At 37.0% G+C, this 17139-nt stretch overlaps 1 protein-coding gene across 1 annotated transcript in view; it reads right to left on the bottom strand.

The window, feature by feature from the left end:
* Positions 1 to 495: 495 nt before the first annotated feature.
* Positions 496 to 17139, bottom strand: part of enpp2 (ectonucleotide pyrophosphatase/phosphodiesterase 2) — a 35983-nt gene continuing 19339 nt past the window's right edge. Inside the window, exons 16-25 of the mRNA XM_081388638.1 lie at positions 14647 to 14731; positions 14463 to 14550; positions 13652 to 13821; positions 12390 to 12435; positions 8424 to 8563; positions 8175 to 8310; positions 7712 to 7789; positions 4412 to 4544; positions 2814 to 2967; positions 496 to 1371 (exon numbers count right to left, since the gene is read on the bottom strand). Coding sequence (XP_081244764.1) covers positions 1201 to 1371; positions 2814 to 2967; positions 4412 to 4544; positions 7712 to 7789; positions 8175 to 8310; positions 8424 to 8563; positions 12390 to 12435; positions 13652 to 13821; positions 14463 to 14550; positions 14647 to 14731 — 1201 coding nt within the window. The 3' untranslated portion in view covers positions 496 to 1200. The remainder of the gene's footprint in view (positions 1372 to 2813; positions 2968 to 4411; positions 4545 to 7711; positions 7790 to 8174; positions 8311 to 8423; positions 8564 to 12389; positions 12436 to 13651; positions 13822 to 14462; positions 14551 to 14646; positions 14732 to 17139) is intronic.

Raw genomic sequence — 17139 nt, 5'->3', positions numbered from 1 at the left:
ATAATAATGTTTGTAATTATATTAAAACAAATGAAACAAAAATACTTTAATAAATATAATATTTGTACAATAACTGGGGCCTCGTCATAGTGAGGCCTATACCCATCAGGCCCGTCTGTTGGCTACGCCCCTGGATTTATCTAATTTAATTTGTTTGTAACTTTTTCAGTCTTGGTGTTCCTTTGTTAAGATAAACATCCTGGGATTTGCCTGTTCTCTTGTGGCCCATGCCTGGATTTATTTGAAAAACTCTTTTGACTTGTTTTATTTATACTTTTTTCCATTTAAAGATTTATTGGACATTGTTTCCTTTATCAAGTCTACTGTGGATCTGTATCCTCTTCAGTCCCTGCATTGGATTATTGTACTTTTTGCCTGTGTTTATTCAAAAGGATTCTAAAGACTCAAGTCCTGCCTGCCTTCATTATTTTAATGCACTTCTAACCAAAATAACCTTTGAATGTAATGAACTCTGGATGAAAGAGACAAACATTTAACACAAGGCTGTTGTATGTTTATGTTGATGATCCATAAAATAAAACATTGTGAGCAACAAAAGTAACATAATCAAAATAAGTAAGAAATAATCTCTTGTTGGACAATAACCTGCAAACTGCCATATAACCAGCAGTCGGAGCTATTCTCTTTAAAACGAGCATGTTAATGGCCTAAAATCTTTAATGGCCTGAAACAAAACATTTTGAAAATGTTAAAACAGGACAATTTGTACAGACATTAAAAAAATTGGTTACTTTGAGCACATTAACATCACCAGTCAACACATTTACACAGTATTACAAAATTCATAAACAAAAAAATGTACTCATGGTTATAATTTACAGTCATAAAGTGGGAGAATGTAAAAACATACACTTAAGGACTAGCAATAAAAAAATAGGTAACACTTTATTTTACAGTGTCCTTGTTACATGTTACATGTAGTTACTATAGTAATTACAATAAATTGTGCATAACTACATGCAACTAACCCTAAACCAACCCCATTCCTAACCCTATACTAAGTACATGTAGCTAATTATTACTACTCAGTACTTAAATGTATAACTATACTACAGCACGGACACCTTAAAATAAAGTGCAACCAAAAATAAATATGATAGATTCTATAAAAATATACACCTTACTTCTGCATTCTGACAGTTAAGATGTAGGGGAATGCTAATGCAGGGATGCAGTGGTTTAGATCTCACTTTCGTAAGTGTGTAAGTACACTTTTAGAGAGAGAATCTCCCCATAGGTCCTGCTGGTGCGACGATAAAAGTCTAGTCCTGTGAGTAACTCCACGTCCCGTAGGCGCGCTGTGTGTGTCTTCATTAGTTCCTCCACCCACTTTGAGTCGTCTTCTGAACTCTGGATGACAAAAAGTGTGTTTAATGCTGTTTTTGCCTCTGACTTCAATTATAGACTCCTTAGTATTTAGTTGAAAATGGTGAGGGGCCATTTACACGACACCGTTTTAAACTAAAAACTTTGCCCATTTATTTACACGACAACGGTGTTTTGGTGGACTGAAAAAGTGAACTTTTGAAAAGTGCATGTTTTTGAAAATGATAAAGTTATTGTGTAGACATTATATGTGTAGACTAAAAAAACATGAATTTGTGAAAACGGTGACGTTATGCACGCATGCATATTACGTGTTAGTAGTATATAGGCATGCCGTTTTTCTTCACATAAAAAAAAAACTTTTCTTTGCATGCATAATACAGCGTTTTTAATTGTTTTTGCGGATCCGTGGGAACAGGGATTGTTTTGACAACGTCGTTTGTATGCAAAAAACACAAAGGAAAAACTTTTCCGTTTTTAGTACATCGTTGTCGTGTAAACGGCTATACTGTATGTAGAATTCAGAAACTGACAGTGATGGCCCTTAAGTAAACTGCAAACAACAAACAAGCTTGTTGCTTTTACTCGTGCACACCTAATGTGATTTAAGGCACCGATATACTCACAGCAAAGTTCTTTTTTGTTCTTTGCTTAAAGTAAAAAGTTGGAAATACTGGGAACACTTTGTTTTGATGGTCCCTTTTGAACTATGACTATAACTACATGTCAACTTAATCTAACCCTAACCCTATAAGTTTACTAATACTCAGCTAATACTCTTATGACATGTAGGTGCAATGTTACTTGCAGTCAGCAGAATGTGTTAAAGGGACCATCAAAATAGAGTGAAACCGAAATACGTTTGCAGCGAACATATTCACACTGGAATTTTTAAAAGTATGATTTTGGCGCTCCTGTCCATGTAACTTGGCACAGGTAAGTTTGGTAAGTGATTGTATTAGCAGAAATTCTTCTGACAGCAGAATAGTTGCATATTTACTATCTTACATAACAGTGAGACTGCCAGCTAAGTAATGTTCCTGTCTGGTAATAAACAGCATGAGGAGAGGAGAGGAGAGGAGAGGAGAGGAGAGGAGAGGAGAGGAGAGGAGAGGAGAGGAGAGGAGAGGAGAGGAGAGGAGAGGAGAGGAGAGGAGAGGAGAGGAGAGGAGAGGAGAGGAGAGGAGAGGAGAGGAGAGGAGAGGAGAGGAGAGGAGAGGAGAGGAGAGGAGAGGAGAGGAGAGGAGAGGAGAGGAGAGGAGAGGAGAGGAGAGGAGAGGAGAGGAGAGGAGAGGAGAGGAGAGGAGAGGAGAGGAGAGGAGAGGAGAGGAGAGAAGAGAAGAGAAGAGAAGAGAAGAGAAGAGAAGAGAAGAGAAGAGAAGAGAAGAGAAGAGAAGAGAAGAGAAGAGAAGAGAAGAGAAGAGAAGAGAAGAGAAGAGAAGAGAAGAGAAGAGAAGAGAACTTACATTACAGGTCTCATCATTATCTGATCGGTGTGGAAGAATGAAAGAGAATGCACTTAGAGGGCCAGCACAGGAGTCAGGAGTCTGTGTGTAATCCAGACAACTTGTAACAACAATGTAGTAATGAGTTGGGATTTGCACAGAGCCACTGACATATCTGTCAACAAAGAAAAAGTTACATACTCAGACTGAAGGATTATATCAAATTAAATTATGTACATATTAGGGCTTGTAAAATGCTAGTTTTGTGTCAACAGTTGCATTATGAATCTGGTAATGGTGATATGCATACTTTTATTTGTCACCCCACATCATCTCAGATGCACAGACATTCTTTCCACTCACATACTGTCTGTCAACACAGTATTGCTTTTGCCAGAAAGAGCAAAAACCGCTGATGCTGCTGCTGCATGTGGAGTCATTTACACAAGATAAACTCTGACCCACAGACCAGTCAACTACTGGTCATTTTTTGGGGGATAACTAGTAAAATCATAATGTATGCATACAGTATGTCTACACACCCCTGTTTAAATAGCTGTATTTTTATGATGGAAAAAATTAAACAAAGATAAATCATATAAGAACTATATCTATTGCCTTGGAAATGTTTTTGGAGCTCTCACCTGAGCGATACAGTACCTTTCAACAATGAGATCCTACTGATGCTTCATAAGCTCTTTGTGGTCCATGGCTCTTGTATTAGCATACAATTAAGATGTCAGAAAAATCTTTAGGTGAAGACAGGTGTGTACTGTTTCACATGAACTTAATGCTTAGCTAATTCAATTAGCTAATTTAGCTAAGAAAACACTCATGCAGGTTATTTAATTTTTTCTCTTTTTTCTCTGGAATGTATCGCTTTGGATTTCAGTGTCACTGCATAGGTTTTTACATCAAAGGTGCAAAAGTTTTGATATGATTTATCGTCATTTTTTTTTTATATAACAAAAATCATCTGTTTTAACGGGGTGTGTAGACTTTTTATATCCACTGTATGTGCCCTTAAATTTGTCAGGGTTCTCATCTGTCTGTTCTGTCTGTCTTATCTTGGTTTAATGTTTCCTTGTTTGTTGTGTTTGAGCACAAGGCTCTGTCTCTGTTTGTGTTGGCCATGTGCCCCTCTCCTCCAGTCTCCATGTTTCCTGTTACCACACCCCCTTGTTTAAGCCCTCTTTAAGTCAGTGTTCTGAGTGTGCTCACCTGTTCCTCATGATCTCTGCTCCCTATTTATTGTGTTCTCTCTCACTAATTTTGCCAGGTCGTTGTAATTGAGTGTGTTTTGCTACCTGTGTTACTTATTGCCTCATTTGCTTTCTTTCCCATTGTTTCAGTTGTGGATTTCGTTGTATGTTGTTCCTGTCTAAGTTTCCTGTTGTGTGGGTCAAGTCAAAGTCAAGTCAAGTTGGTCTTTGTGCTTCGTTCCTTGCCTTATGTTGGATTATGTTCACCTCCTTTCCTACCATCTCTTGTCCTGCCTGCTGTGTCTCAATAAACTGTTTAAAACTCATTCTGTGCTTGAGTCCTCTCTCACTGTTCCGTGACAAAATTAATAAATGTACTGTATATGTGATAAGTATAAGACTGTGAAGACAACTTACTGTTTTATTGTCTCTGCTGAATCTCTAAGACCATTGTAGTCATAGTCGAAGATGGGCCCAACGACCACATTCACTCCATTTCTCTCACTAGCATAACGTTTCACAAGTGATTTCTGGAAATAACCCCACACACCTGAGAGAGAGAGAGAGAGAGAGAGAGAGAGAGAGAGAGAGAGAGAGAGAGAGAGAGAGAGAGGGAGGAGAAATGCATCTTTAAAGGACAGAACAGAGATTAAACTTTAGCATAATGATTTTGAGTGAAATATTTAATTGAATGCATATTTCACAATTTCTTAGTACTGTGAATTCTAGAAGTTTGCTGGAAATCTGAAAAAGAGCACCTTCAAAAAAGAATAAAATCTTACTTCTTGTACATGAGTACGATACAATACAATAGCCTACTATATGATAATACTTCAGTGTCGGACAAAGTATGACATTTTTCTTGCATCACAGTATCTATGTTCAGAATGATTCAAACCATGACACAAATGTATACACTCAGTCCTCATGTTACACCTTACAGTCACATAATACATGGTATCACAAGATGTAACCCTAAAAAGGACAGAATGATCAAGCATATCTGGTTTTCCTCATCATAGGAACATCTTTACCCATTACAGTTTGGTACAGGCATTACCCTGCAGCAGACCTTTAGTTGTTTATAATCTTCATTTTTACAAGCTCTTCACAAGTTATCAGCTGGTAAAAATATCATCTTATGTATGCACATACAATGATTGGATCCTCCTTCACTGTGTGTGCGGCAGAGGAGGAGGAACCCTTCAGCCCCGCACCCGCCATGGGCCCAGTGATGAAGCCCGTGCCCACCACGGAACTAGAGACCAAGCCTGAGCCTCCCACGGACCCCGCACAAGAGCCCACTCCAACAATGGAGCCAGAGCCAGCCACCGGATCTGGCCACAGTATCAGTCCCAAGACTGGATCTTACTGCCAGGTCAGCCTAAGAATCATCGCCTACTGCTCAGACCATTCCAGAGCCAGAAGCAGAGCTTCCAGGCTCATGACTTCACCTCGGACTGTCAGTCTGTTAGTTGGAAAATAATTGGAAAGGAGACCAGAGGCCGTTTTTATAGATAGATGTCAATGGAGAAGAGGTTTCACTACACTGAATAAACTGCTTTTATGGGAAAATTTGCCCTTAAATATTTGTTTTGGATTTATCTATTTTAGAAATTACGACAAAACATTTTTTATAAGAGAAATCATGGATAATTTTGCATCCATCAAGGCTGCAATGTGATTGGTTATCAAGGCACACGTGATACAAGTGGGCCATTACATTTTCTCCAATGGTAGAGCCACAGACCCTGGTATCTCCCAATCATAAGACCATTTATGCCCCAGGTTTGACCTGGATCATCAGCAAAACTCCACCCTAGCTCCTCCCTCAGTCAGCTCCACCGGGAGGGGGTGTTATGTCATGATTATGTTCCGTTTATGTTTTTTCCTGTTCCTTCACTCTATTTAGTTTTGGCTTCCTTGGTTTCTGATTATGTGCCCATTTGTTTCAATTGTTAACCATTATGTTATCCCATGTCTTGTCTAGTTCCCTTGTTTGTCATGTGTACAGTATTTAGTTTGCAGTCTGTTGGTTATTGTAATTGTTTTGAGACATTGTGTTCTATGATTAATATTACTCCTGCAATCACCTGGGTGTTCCTGGTTCAAATAGAAATAAAGTTTTTGTTTTGGATGCTCCATTGTCTTTGAGCGATTACTACAACCACTCGTATGACAAATACATTAAAGAGCAAGGAGGAAAACATATTTGATGTGCTGTCTATATCTAAAGGTTTGATCTTGAATTGAGCCTGAGCTCTCAGATTACCCAACATCTGTTGAAAAATACCTAAAGTGACAAATATAAGCCTAAAGATGGAGAAGGGTAGGAGGAGGGATGCTTGAGAAACACCATCAGAGGGAGGTAGGCTAAGTTACTGCTTATATACCCTTGTAACATGATTGATGGGATTAAACGAACAAGCTCCTCATCTGAACATCTTTTAGTGTGCTTAAACCCTGCCCCTGCAAGCTTGCATTCATCTGCCTTCCTTTTTGAGTGCCACACCCAAATCTCAAAATCGAATCAACAACAACTGATAGATAGAAGCAAGTCCCCGTCCTACATTTTTTCTTTTCCGATAATCTGTTTCACTCGGATGGATGTCACAAAACAGAACAAAAGATCGGTTGCTACTTCCACTTCATCAAGACTTAAACAGGAATTTTTACTCCCATCTGCACTTTTCATATTCACAAGAATGCAAACAGCAAGCTGTTTTAGTCTTATCGTTTATGATAAAGTGTTTACAAATATTATTGAGCCACAAATCTAAAGAAACATTTCCCTCATTTTATGTTTGCTATAAGGTTTGCTGGGATGGTTTGTATCTTTTAGGAAATCACAAGTTTTACTTAACCATTATGGCCCCCAGGAAACCCTACAAAAAAAAAGGTGAAAATGAAATTAAGTGTGTGTGCGAGAGTGAATTAATTTGTACATCTGTCTGTAAATTAGAAGCTTATGTGTGTGTGGCCTGTAGTAGCACTTTGAAAACAAGCCACTTAAGAGCCACCTCTGTTTCAGAAGAAGGAACTGTACACACGTCAAAGGAAATGAGTCCCCACAAAGACACCCAAACAAAATGCTTACTCAAATATTCACAGAAAACATCATTTAGATGTAAATAAAATTTCCTTTATACTAGTTCAGGTTTACAAACAAATTCCCCACATGTAATATGCCTCTCTGGAATCTGTAAATGTGTATTTAGAGGGTTTGGCAGCAGAGGTGAAAGGAGAGTGCAGTGATGAATGGTGTGTCTGCTTTAGATTAGCTGTGCTAGGCTTAGGCAGTGAGCTGCCACCCACAGAGGGACACAACCCATTCCATATCTTACAGCAGAATGTGTTCTCTGTCTTTTTTCAAAACATGTTTTAAAAAATCCTCTCTTACTACTCTGAACTAAATTTAAAGAGCTATTTCTAAAGTATTTAACTCATTCAAATTGTTTTGTTGGTATAAATTAATTATATGATCAAGTGTCATTTTCCCCAGAGGGTCCAGTCATGACACTTTGATTAATTACAAGGTCAAAATGTAAAAAATTAAAAGAAACATGCACGGATGAATTGTTCACAAAAGGCCTATAACATGCACTCACAAAAAAAGATTTTAAGACTTTAAGAACTTTAAATTATTGTGAAAATAATGTGGTTATAATCTTGGGTGACTCAATGAGGAATCAATGCAAGCATTAAAGGAACACTTACGTTTGAATGCTGGATACATTGGTACAGTATTGGTAATGAGAACAGCATCATATCTCGGTTCCAGGGTGGAGGAAAGCTCTGTGAATTGTAAGATCATAATTTTCATAATCACAATCATAATGATCAAAGATCATAATCATATATATATATATATTTTTTTTTTACAGACATCGAATAATAAAGTCAAAATTCTTGCAGTTTTTATACCAATTTTGTGTGAAAGCACAAAACTAAAAACACTAAAACCTGTGTACTAAAAATATGCTCTGACCCAATTCTATCAATTGAGATATCAATTTTAATTGTATCCTTTGACACAGTTTTGGGTCCTATAAACTTGATTTTCAGGACATAAGCCCAATGCTGTACTAATTCGGTCTTGCTGGTTTCTGGAATTGGCTTATATTTAGTACATGACATTACTGAGGCTAGGGTGTACACTATAAAGAGAAGGAAGCCTCACGAGGTGGATAGAGGAAGCTGTAGGAGATCTGTTTGTCTGCGCGGTAGCTTGAGCAGGACTGACTGTAGGCTGGAAGAACTCTAATATCAGGCCGAACACAGTTACTCAGATCCTCAGTCAGAGGGGTGAAATCTACCTGCAACACAAAAGCCACACATTCAAGTTCAGACTCTAATACAACAGTCAACAGTTTACCTATTTTATTTTTTGTGAAATGACAACAAACTAACATAATTTTGTAAATTGTACCTGCTTAGATACAGTATAAGATGTCCAGAGAGGCATAGACAAAGCTTCACTGTAGCCGCTAATGTATTCACTATGATGAAGGATGCAGTATTTGGTGCGGAACATGACCGCTGGACGACCATAAGGAAGATTCTTGTTGTCTAAAAAATGAAAAATGAAAAACAAAATCAAAAATAGGAGTAATCTCTTAATATAAAAAAAAAACGAATAACAAAATAGTACTCCATCAATTAGTAAGTTAAAAGTCCACAAAACCAAACATTTTCAAAAAGCAATAATGTCTGTTCAGAAAACTTGGATCAAAGTGCTTGATTCATATGGATTACAATGTCTTTAGGTACATTTTGAAGTTTGAAAGTATTGGTTGTATGGACTAAGTGGATGGGCAAAAATTATGTTAGATTATTAAAAATGTATTTGTGTTCTTAAAATGAATAAAAGTTTTTGGCTGAATAATCCCTTTAAGCCAGACAAGGGTTAGTTCACCCAAAAATAAAAACACTGTCAATTAATTGCCAACATGTTATTGTCACGTGTATGTTCTGTTTTGGTTTAATTCTAGTTCCTGTTTCCTTTGTTCTCACTTTCCTGTCACTAGCAATTTCTGTGAAATTTCTGTGAATACATATGTGTCTCATTACAAATTTAGTGAAATGCTGTAATCATCTGATCTGCCCATAAAAATGTTGGAAATTATGCAAATGTGAAAATAGATCGTAACTGGTGCCCGTTGCTTTATATCTTCGGTTAATTATAAAACTGTGGGGGGACATAGGGACACACTTTAAGAGAGCAGTCAGAAAAATGGAGCGCAACTGGAAGAAAACAAAACTAGAGGTATTTCGCATTTCATGGAAAGAGAGCATGATTGCATACAGAGAGGCCTTAAAAGCTGCTAGATCTGCTTATTTTTCAAACCTATTAGAAGAAAATAAACATAATCCTAGGTATTTATTTGAAACGGTGGCTAAACTAACAAAAAAGAAAGCTTCAAGCCCAGAAGTTTCCAAGCAACACAGCAGTAATGACTTTATGAACTTCTTCACTTATAAGATTGATAATATCAGGGAGAAAATTATAACTATGCAACCGTCTACTACAGTATCGCATCAGGCAGTGCATTGTAGTCTCCCTGAGGAAAAATTTGATTAGTTCGTTGTTATAGAAGAGGAAGAATTTACTAAACTCGTTAAATCATCTAAATCTACAACATGTATGTTCTACAACATGCTATACCGACTAAGCTACTGAAAGAAATACTTCCAGAGGTCATAGATCCTCTTCTTAATATCATTAATTCATCTTTGTCTCTAGGATACGTACCAAAAACCTTTAAGCTGGCTATGATTAAACCGTTTTTTAAAAAAACGCAACTTGATCCTACAGAATTAGTCAATTACAGGCCGATCTCGAATCTACCTTTTCTGTCAAAGATATTAGAAAAAGCAGTATCTTCACAACTGTGTTCCTTTTTTGAAAGAAATGATATCTGCGAAGATTTCCAGTCAGGATTTAGACCGTACCATAGTACCGAGACTGCTCTCGTTAGAGTCACAAATGATTTGCTCTTATCATCCGATCGTGGTTGTGTCTCTCTATTAGTGTTACTCGATCTTAGTGCTGCATTTGACACTATCGACCACAACATTCTTTTAAATAGACTCCAAAATTATGTTGGCATTAGTGGAATTGCACTAGCATGGTTTAAATCATACTTATCTGACCGTTATCAGTTTGTAGCAGTAAATGAAGAGAGTCTCATCGATCACAAGTTCAGTATGGCGTACCACAAGGCTCAGTACTAGGACCGTTGCTGTTCACTCTGTACATGCTACCATTAGGAGATATCATTAGGAAACATGGAATTAGCTTTCACTGTTATGCCGACGATACTCAGCTGTATATTTCTTCAAAACCTAACGAAATTTACCAATTCACAAAATTAACGGAATGCATAGCTGATATAAAAAATTGGATGACTCGTAATTTCCTACTACTTAATTCTGAAAAAACAGAGATTTTAATTATTGGACAAAAAACTTCCTCACGTAATAATCTAGAATACTGTCTAACACTTGATGTCTGCTCTGTCGAGTCTTCGTCGTCGGTTAGGAACCTGGGTGTGCTCTTTGATACCAATCTTTCATTTGAAAGTCACGTGTCTAATATCTGTAAAACCGCATTTTTCCATCTTAAAAATATATCTAAATTACACCATATGCTCTCATTGACAAATGCGGAACAATTAGTTCATGCGTTCATGACCTCAAGGCTAGATTATTGTAATGCTCTACTGGGTGGTTGTCCTGCACGCTTAATAAACAAACTACAGCTAGTTCAAAACGCAGCAGCACGAGTTCTTACCAGAACCAGGAAGTATGACCATATTAGCCCGGTTCTGTCAAAACTGCACTGGCTGCCTATTAAACATCGCATCAATTTTAAAATATTGCTGATCACTTACAAAGCACTAAATGGTTTAGCTCCGCAGTACTTGAGCGAGCTCTTAACGCATTATAGTCCTTCACGTCTATTGCGATCTCAAAATTCCGGCCAGTTCCTTCTCCTATTTAGCACCAAAACTTTGGAACAGTCTTCCTACCATTGTCCGGGAAGCAGACACACTCTGTCAGTTCAAAGCTAGATTAAAGACACATCTCTTTGACCTAGCATTCACATAATACATTATAGACTTCTATAATTCAATGTTAGGCTGCATAGATTAGGTCAGCTGGAACCGGGAACACTTCCCATAAATCCTGATGTACTCGTTACATCATAAGAAGAATGGCATCTACGCTAATTTTAGTGTCTTTGTTTATCCCGAGGTTTTCACGCAGCCTGCCGGATCCAGGCCGTATCCAGATCTGATGAAGGACCTTCGCCTGGACCCGATCCAACGCAGTGCTGAAGTGCCAACTAGTCTCTCCCTATGGAGGATCCCTTTACCACTCTACAGATAAAGCGTTGTCAGGAAACTCAATTCGCGTACCTACCCCGAATTGATAAAATAAAATAAAATTCTGTATCAAAAATTATAAGGAAACACCAGTACTTTGTTTAGGCTTGGTTTGTAGGGAATTCCAAACCTGCGCACATATATTCAAACGCACATAACTATAGAACCAATTCTTAATGCGCATGTGACTGCCATCAGCGTTTCTCAAAGGTTCGCGTTTAAAGTCTGTGTAGAGAGAATGGTGTCGTCTTAGCGGCCCCAAATTTAATAACAAATGATCGTTGCGACGGAAGCGAATCAATCAAAACTAACTTTAGCTGGAAAATAACTATATTAAAGAACCGCTATAAAGCCAAAACAATCTCTGTTACCTTAAATTATACGTTAATCTCTGTAAAGCTGCTTTGAAACAATCTACATTGTTAAAAGCGCTATATAAATGAAGATGACTTGACTTGACATAGTTAATGAATGGGAAACACTGTTCCATATGACTTACTTTCTTCTGTGGAACACAAAATGAAAAAATTCTGCAAAATCATGATCTTTTCTACACAATAAAATTGATGGGGGCTCCAAAAAGGACCTTTAGCCATTGCATACTTGCAAGTCATTTTGAATAAAAGTCTGTTAAATGCATGACATGTAATTATCACTGTGGATACATGATAATGATAGCACAGAAGTCATATCAACTACCTGATACATCAGGTTTTTTTAAACCTGTGGTCAATATGTAGTGACATTTTATGAAACAGATTAAGTGTGAAAGAGTGTGTACTACAATTTTTTTCCTTCAGTGTTTTTTGGAAACAACAAGCAAAGTAAATGAGAATGACTGAATACTGACAGAGTTGTACAATTGGGTCAGCTATTCCCTTTCAATAGGCAAATACAGTAATATTAAGATAACACTCAAAATGAACCATAGCAGCTAACTGTTAGCTGTACATCAAAAAGCTGTTCAGCATCACTAAAGCATTCCAGAGAGAAGGGAAAGGAGTTACCATCAATAACTTGTCTCAGTCGTTGATTGAGCTCTTCCACTTTGTTCTGTAACAGACAGAGCCACAGTGACTCCAGGTTATAGCCTCTTACAAGGGTCACTTTCATTGCCCTCTGCCCCCTATTTTTTGAACGCAACTGCAAAAGATTAAAGGTGAAAATCTCCAGCAAGAGATCTACATTTGAGCAGAAGGTAAAAGCACTTTCAGAGGGAAGAGGATGAATCACCTTGATCCAATACAAGGAAATGTCAAAATAATCTAGGCCAGGGGTTTTCAAACCGTTCCTGGAGCCTCCCCAGCACTAAAGATTTTTGGATGTCTCCCTTCTCTAACCCAAGTGAATTAAGTCATCGGCTGAATAGCAGAGTACTCCATGACCTGAGTTGGTGTGTCCAATAAGAGAAACATCCAAAATGTGCAGTGCTGGGGAGGCTTCAAGAAACTTTGAAAACCCCTGATCTAGGCAGTTCAAGAGAAAAGCAATGGCAGCCAACTATCATTTCTGAGCAGGACTTGAGGGAAAAACTTACAGACAATAAAGCATGCAACAATGATAACTGATAAAAGCATGGGTACATGCACACAAAGCACTTTACAAGATTTTATGAGGGTTTCTGCAAATAAAAATAAACTGTGATAGTATATGAAATGCAACAGTAAATACTGCTTTAGAATCTGGTCATCTACCTCATTAAATTGCAATAATAAAATGTAGCACAATAATCCTGAACTGTATGTTTTAAAATAGAAACAAACAGAAGGAACTAAATCTACTAAACTATAATTACTAAAATAGAAATAATCAGTAATAACTAAATCTTCTAAACTATAATTTCTCAGGAATTGTGAGCAATGCTTGCAATGTGAGTGCAGTGATGTTCTGGTTGCCAGCACATTGCTGAGTTGTTGCTTACTAGCCAAAAAAAAAAAAAAAAAAAAAAAAAACCTTGCCAAGTGTCTATGATATTCTGGTCCCAAAATATGATATGGGTCACTACTTCAGTGAAACTGCATGAGATGTGTTTTGCTTGTTTCATTACCTGCCAGATAAAAAAATAAAAAATAAAATTGCTTAGAAAAGTAATAGCACAATGGGGACAAATTTCCAAAGTTCGATATCATGGTAATTAATATCAACAGTAATGTCGATGCCTGTCTCAGCAAACACCAATAATAACCTAGCTTTTAAGTGTTTAGAATCAACATTTCTTAACAAAAGTTTAGGAAGATTAATAAAGATCTGAAAGTACTCTATTGCTGACCTTGTCTTCACAGGTGCAGCCCAGATCATCATTACCAGCTGTGACTAGTCCTGCAGAGTTTGGCTTGGACACTTCTTCAGGCATGCTGGGTGCATACAGAGGGGTCCTTAGGAGCTGGTTAAGGCTACCATGAGTACCATTGTTAGGGGCTGGTTTCAAGCCAAGGAGATCTGGGAAGATCATGGAGGCAAAAGATCTGATGTGCTGATGTGCTTGTAAAGCATTAAATAATCAAGTGTTATTAGAGTTGCCAAGTATGCAGTTTTTATGGTATTGAGCAACTTTTACATGTTTGCTGTGGGTATTTTTTATTTATTTAAATTTATAATTATTTTTAATTGTTTAAATTGTACACATTTATTAAATTAATTTATGAATGAATTTCAATTAATTTCAATTACATTTATATGAAATAATCTACTTTTAATCAATTCTTAGATCCTATCTGATCTCTGCAAGACAGAAGAGGGCACTCACAGACTTCACTCACTATAATGCCACTAATGCATTATTACATTGATTAATATAGAAAAATAGTGCAAGAACTTGGGGAAATGTTGAACTTTTCAAAGATTTTATGCTGCTTATATTGGGGAAATACATTTTTTTGTATTTGCTTTGTGAGTGGATATATTTTAAGCTTGCCTCATTTTGGTTGGACATTTACCTGGCCCTGTCATGTAGACCTGGCAACCTTGATCATTATGCAAATATTGTGAATAGAGATCAGTGCTTTTGTATTGAAACTCAAAATATTGTGGTAGTCAGGATCAAATCTAGAGAATGAAAAATCAAAGGCACTTTTCCTCACCGCACATGACATTGTAAAGCTCAATATTCTCAAATGGTGGGATTTTTGTCTTGAATTTAAAAGCTGGTCCATATCCAAGGAAAATGGTCTGAAAAAAAAAGGCCAACATAAGTAACTAATGTACCACAACTTTAACATAACACTTAAAGCTGTAGCCATTAAAAAAGCAATTCAAACAACAAACCTGCATGCTGTTGATCTTATTGTCATATCCGTGATCACCAGCAAACCCACATTTCCCATGATTTCTTTTTGTTTCATAGAACTTTCTGTATCAAACAAGACACAACCATAGTAGGTCATTGCAGATTCTATCTCAAGAAAAACATTAGGAGGAGACATGCAGCAACATTCTTAACCTGTTGTATGATTCGACTATAGAAAAAAAGTATGGGAGGACTTAAAGGTAGGGTAGGTAGGATTTTTATAAAAAACTTTTTTTTCAAATTTGTTTAAACTGTCTTTATATACCAATACATAATTAAAATGTAAGTGCTCTGAAAAAGAGAGTATAAAAATCGAGTGACTGTAGACCTTTTAATCTGCAATAAACAGCTCATTATTTCCATTCGGGACGAAACAATTGATTGGTTTGGCTGACTGTCACTCACTCTCGCAACCATGGCTACCACCCCTGTTGCTAGATCTGCCCATATGCGCGCGCACCCGTTTGATTTGAGGAGTGCAAGAGAGGCGTGGAACCTACGAAGAGTAAAATTATGGCAGAGAAAGAGCATTCAAAATTCAAAGCACCTGCATATGCAGTCAGCGAAGGCAAACAAGGCAAAAACTACTTCCTCGGACCCTGGTTGCCCGCACTCTTGAACGACCTCCTCTGCTTCGCCCTCGACCCCGGACCTGTCCTCGAACCGACGAAGCGGTACTTGTCTCCGGAGTGTAGTCCTCATTAGAGTCAACAATGTTTTCATCATGGAAACTCCCAAAACACCGTATATGTTATGAATCTTACACGAAATTCACCTTCGTCACAGTGTAACTGATTGTAATGGACAAACATGCATCAATGCAACCTGTTTTTAGCTTTGCCTTATAAATATAGCTTGTTACCTATAAATATAGCTCGTTACCGAATCAAACAAAGTATATTTTAAACTTTACCAGTATCGATATGCTAGCTTGATAGTGAGTACTAAAATAAATCTTATTTGTTTATATTTATAGTGATAAAGTTAAGTATTTTATTACATGTGATTCTGACATGATGTCACTGCATGCACTGCGCTCCTTCCTCTCCACTTGTCTCAGGTAAATAAATGCGTCTTCCAGCTGAGCCTGAGCGTTTGGCGTCGCGCGTTCATGTGTTTTGGGGGCGTGGCTTTGGAAGGAGCTCAGAAGGGAGGGGGTGGGAGTGAATAGAAATAATTAGCTGTGTTTACAACAGTCGTGAGAGGTCTTTTTCAGAGTACTTACATTTTAATTATGTATTGGTATATAAAGACAGTTTAAACAAATTTGGAATGTTTTTTTTTTTATTAAAGTACTACCTACCCTGCCTTTAATTTTATCAGTCACAATAAAGTAATTTCATTTGTGATCGAAAAAAATCTAATCGTGTCCTACATTTTGGTTCTTGTTAAATGGATCACTCTCACTCAACACAAATCACAATTTTGATTTCATGCTACCCATAAGAATAAAGGTGTGAATCTTCGCTGGCTTGCTTTAAAAACGTTTCAAAGGTTAACAATTCGGTTCGATTCTCAATCAATCACGATGGGGTACTAGGAGTTAGTATTGTCAGTATCCCTGACCAATACCAGTTAAATACAACGATTCTTCAAGCTAATTTTGATACCAATGATGAAAAGAAATGCTAGTGAACACCTCTAAACAACTGTTTAACTATTTTAAAGTATTTAATTTGGTTACACTTTATTTTAAGATGTCATTGTTGCAGTGAAATTATATATTTAAAAACTGAGTAATATTAAGCAACTACATGTACTTACTATATGGTTAGAGTAGGATTAGGATTTGGTTGAGGGTTAGTTGCATGTAATTATGTATAATTTACTGTTATTACTATGGTAAGTCCATGTAACATATGTAACAAGGACACTGTAAAATAAAGTGTAACCTTTAATGTTTTATTTTAACATTTTTGAATTACTAACTTTGTGTAATCACGAGTAGGCATTTTTTTTTTTTTTTATAATTACAAATTAATAATAATTTAAAACACTTGTATTTAGGAAAGTAATTTTCAGCTAAATAAATATAGTTTCAAAACAAAAGCAAATAGTCAGTAATAAAGAGGAAAAAATAAACACAAGTCAATCACGTGGTAATGTTGCAGATGTCATGCTTAAATACTGAACATAAAAGTCCAGTGTTTAAATTCCCTAGCATAAATCAGTATTTAGAAGTCACTGAACATGCTGAGTGAAGCTGTGCCCCAGAGCCAAATGGTTCGTATGAAGCACACTTAACCTCAGTCATCACTGTGCTGTAAACTGTCCGTTTTAAATCAGTGGAAAGCAGACACTACATTAAATCCATATATTCCAGCAATACGTCTTAGCCCCAAAAGCATTCAGCTTCTTCAAATAGCAAGAGACCTGCTCATAAATATTCTATTTCATTTCATAAAACCTGAGTAGTTGATTTAACTGTGTGCTTCATGCAAGGACCTACAGGCCAGGTGAGACTACCCTAA

Source organism: Scardinius erythrophthalmus, assembly GCF_964197995.2.
Source record: "Scardinius erythrophthalmus genome assembly, chromosome: 16".
Taxonomy (NCBI): Eukaryota; Metazoa; Chordata; class Actinopteri; order Cypriniformes; family Leuciscidae; genus Scardinius; species Scardinius erythrophthalmus.
The sequence above is the reverse complement of the archived record's forward strand: the minus strand, read 5'-3'. Positions and strand labels throughout refer to the sequence as shown.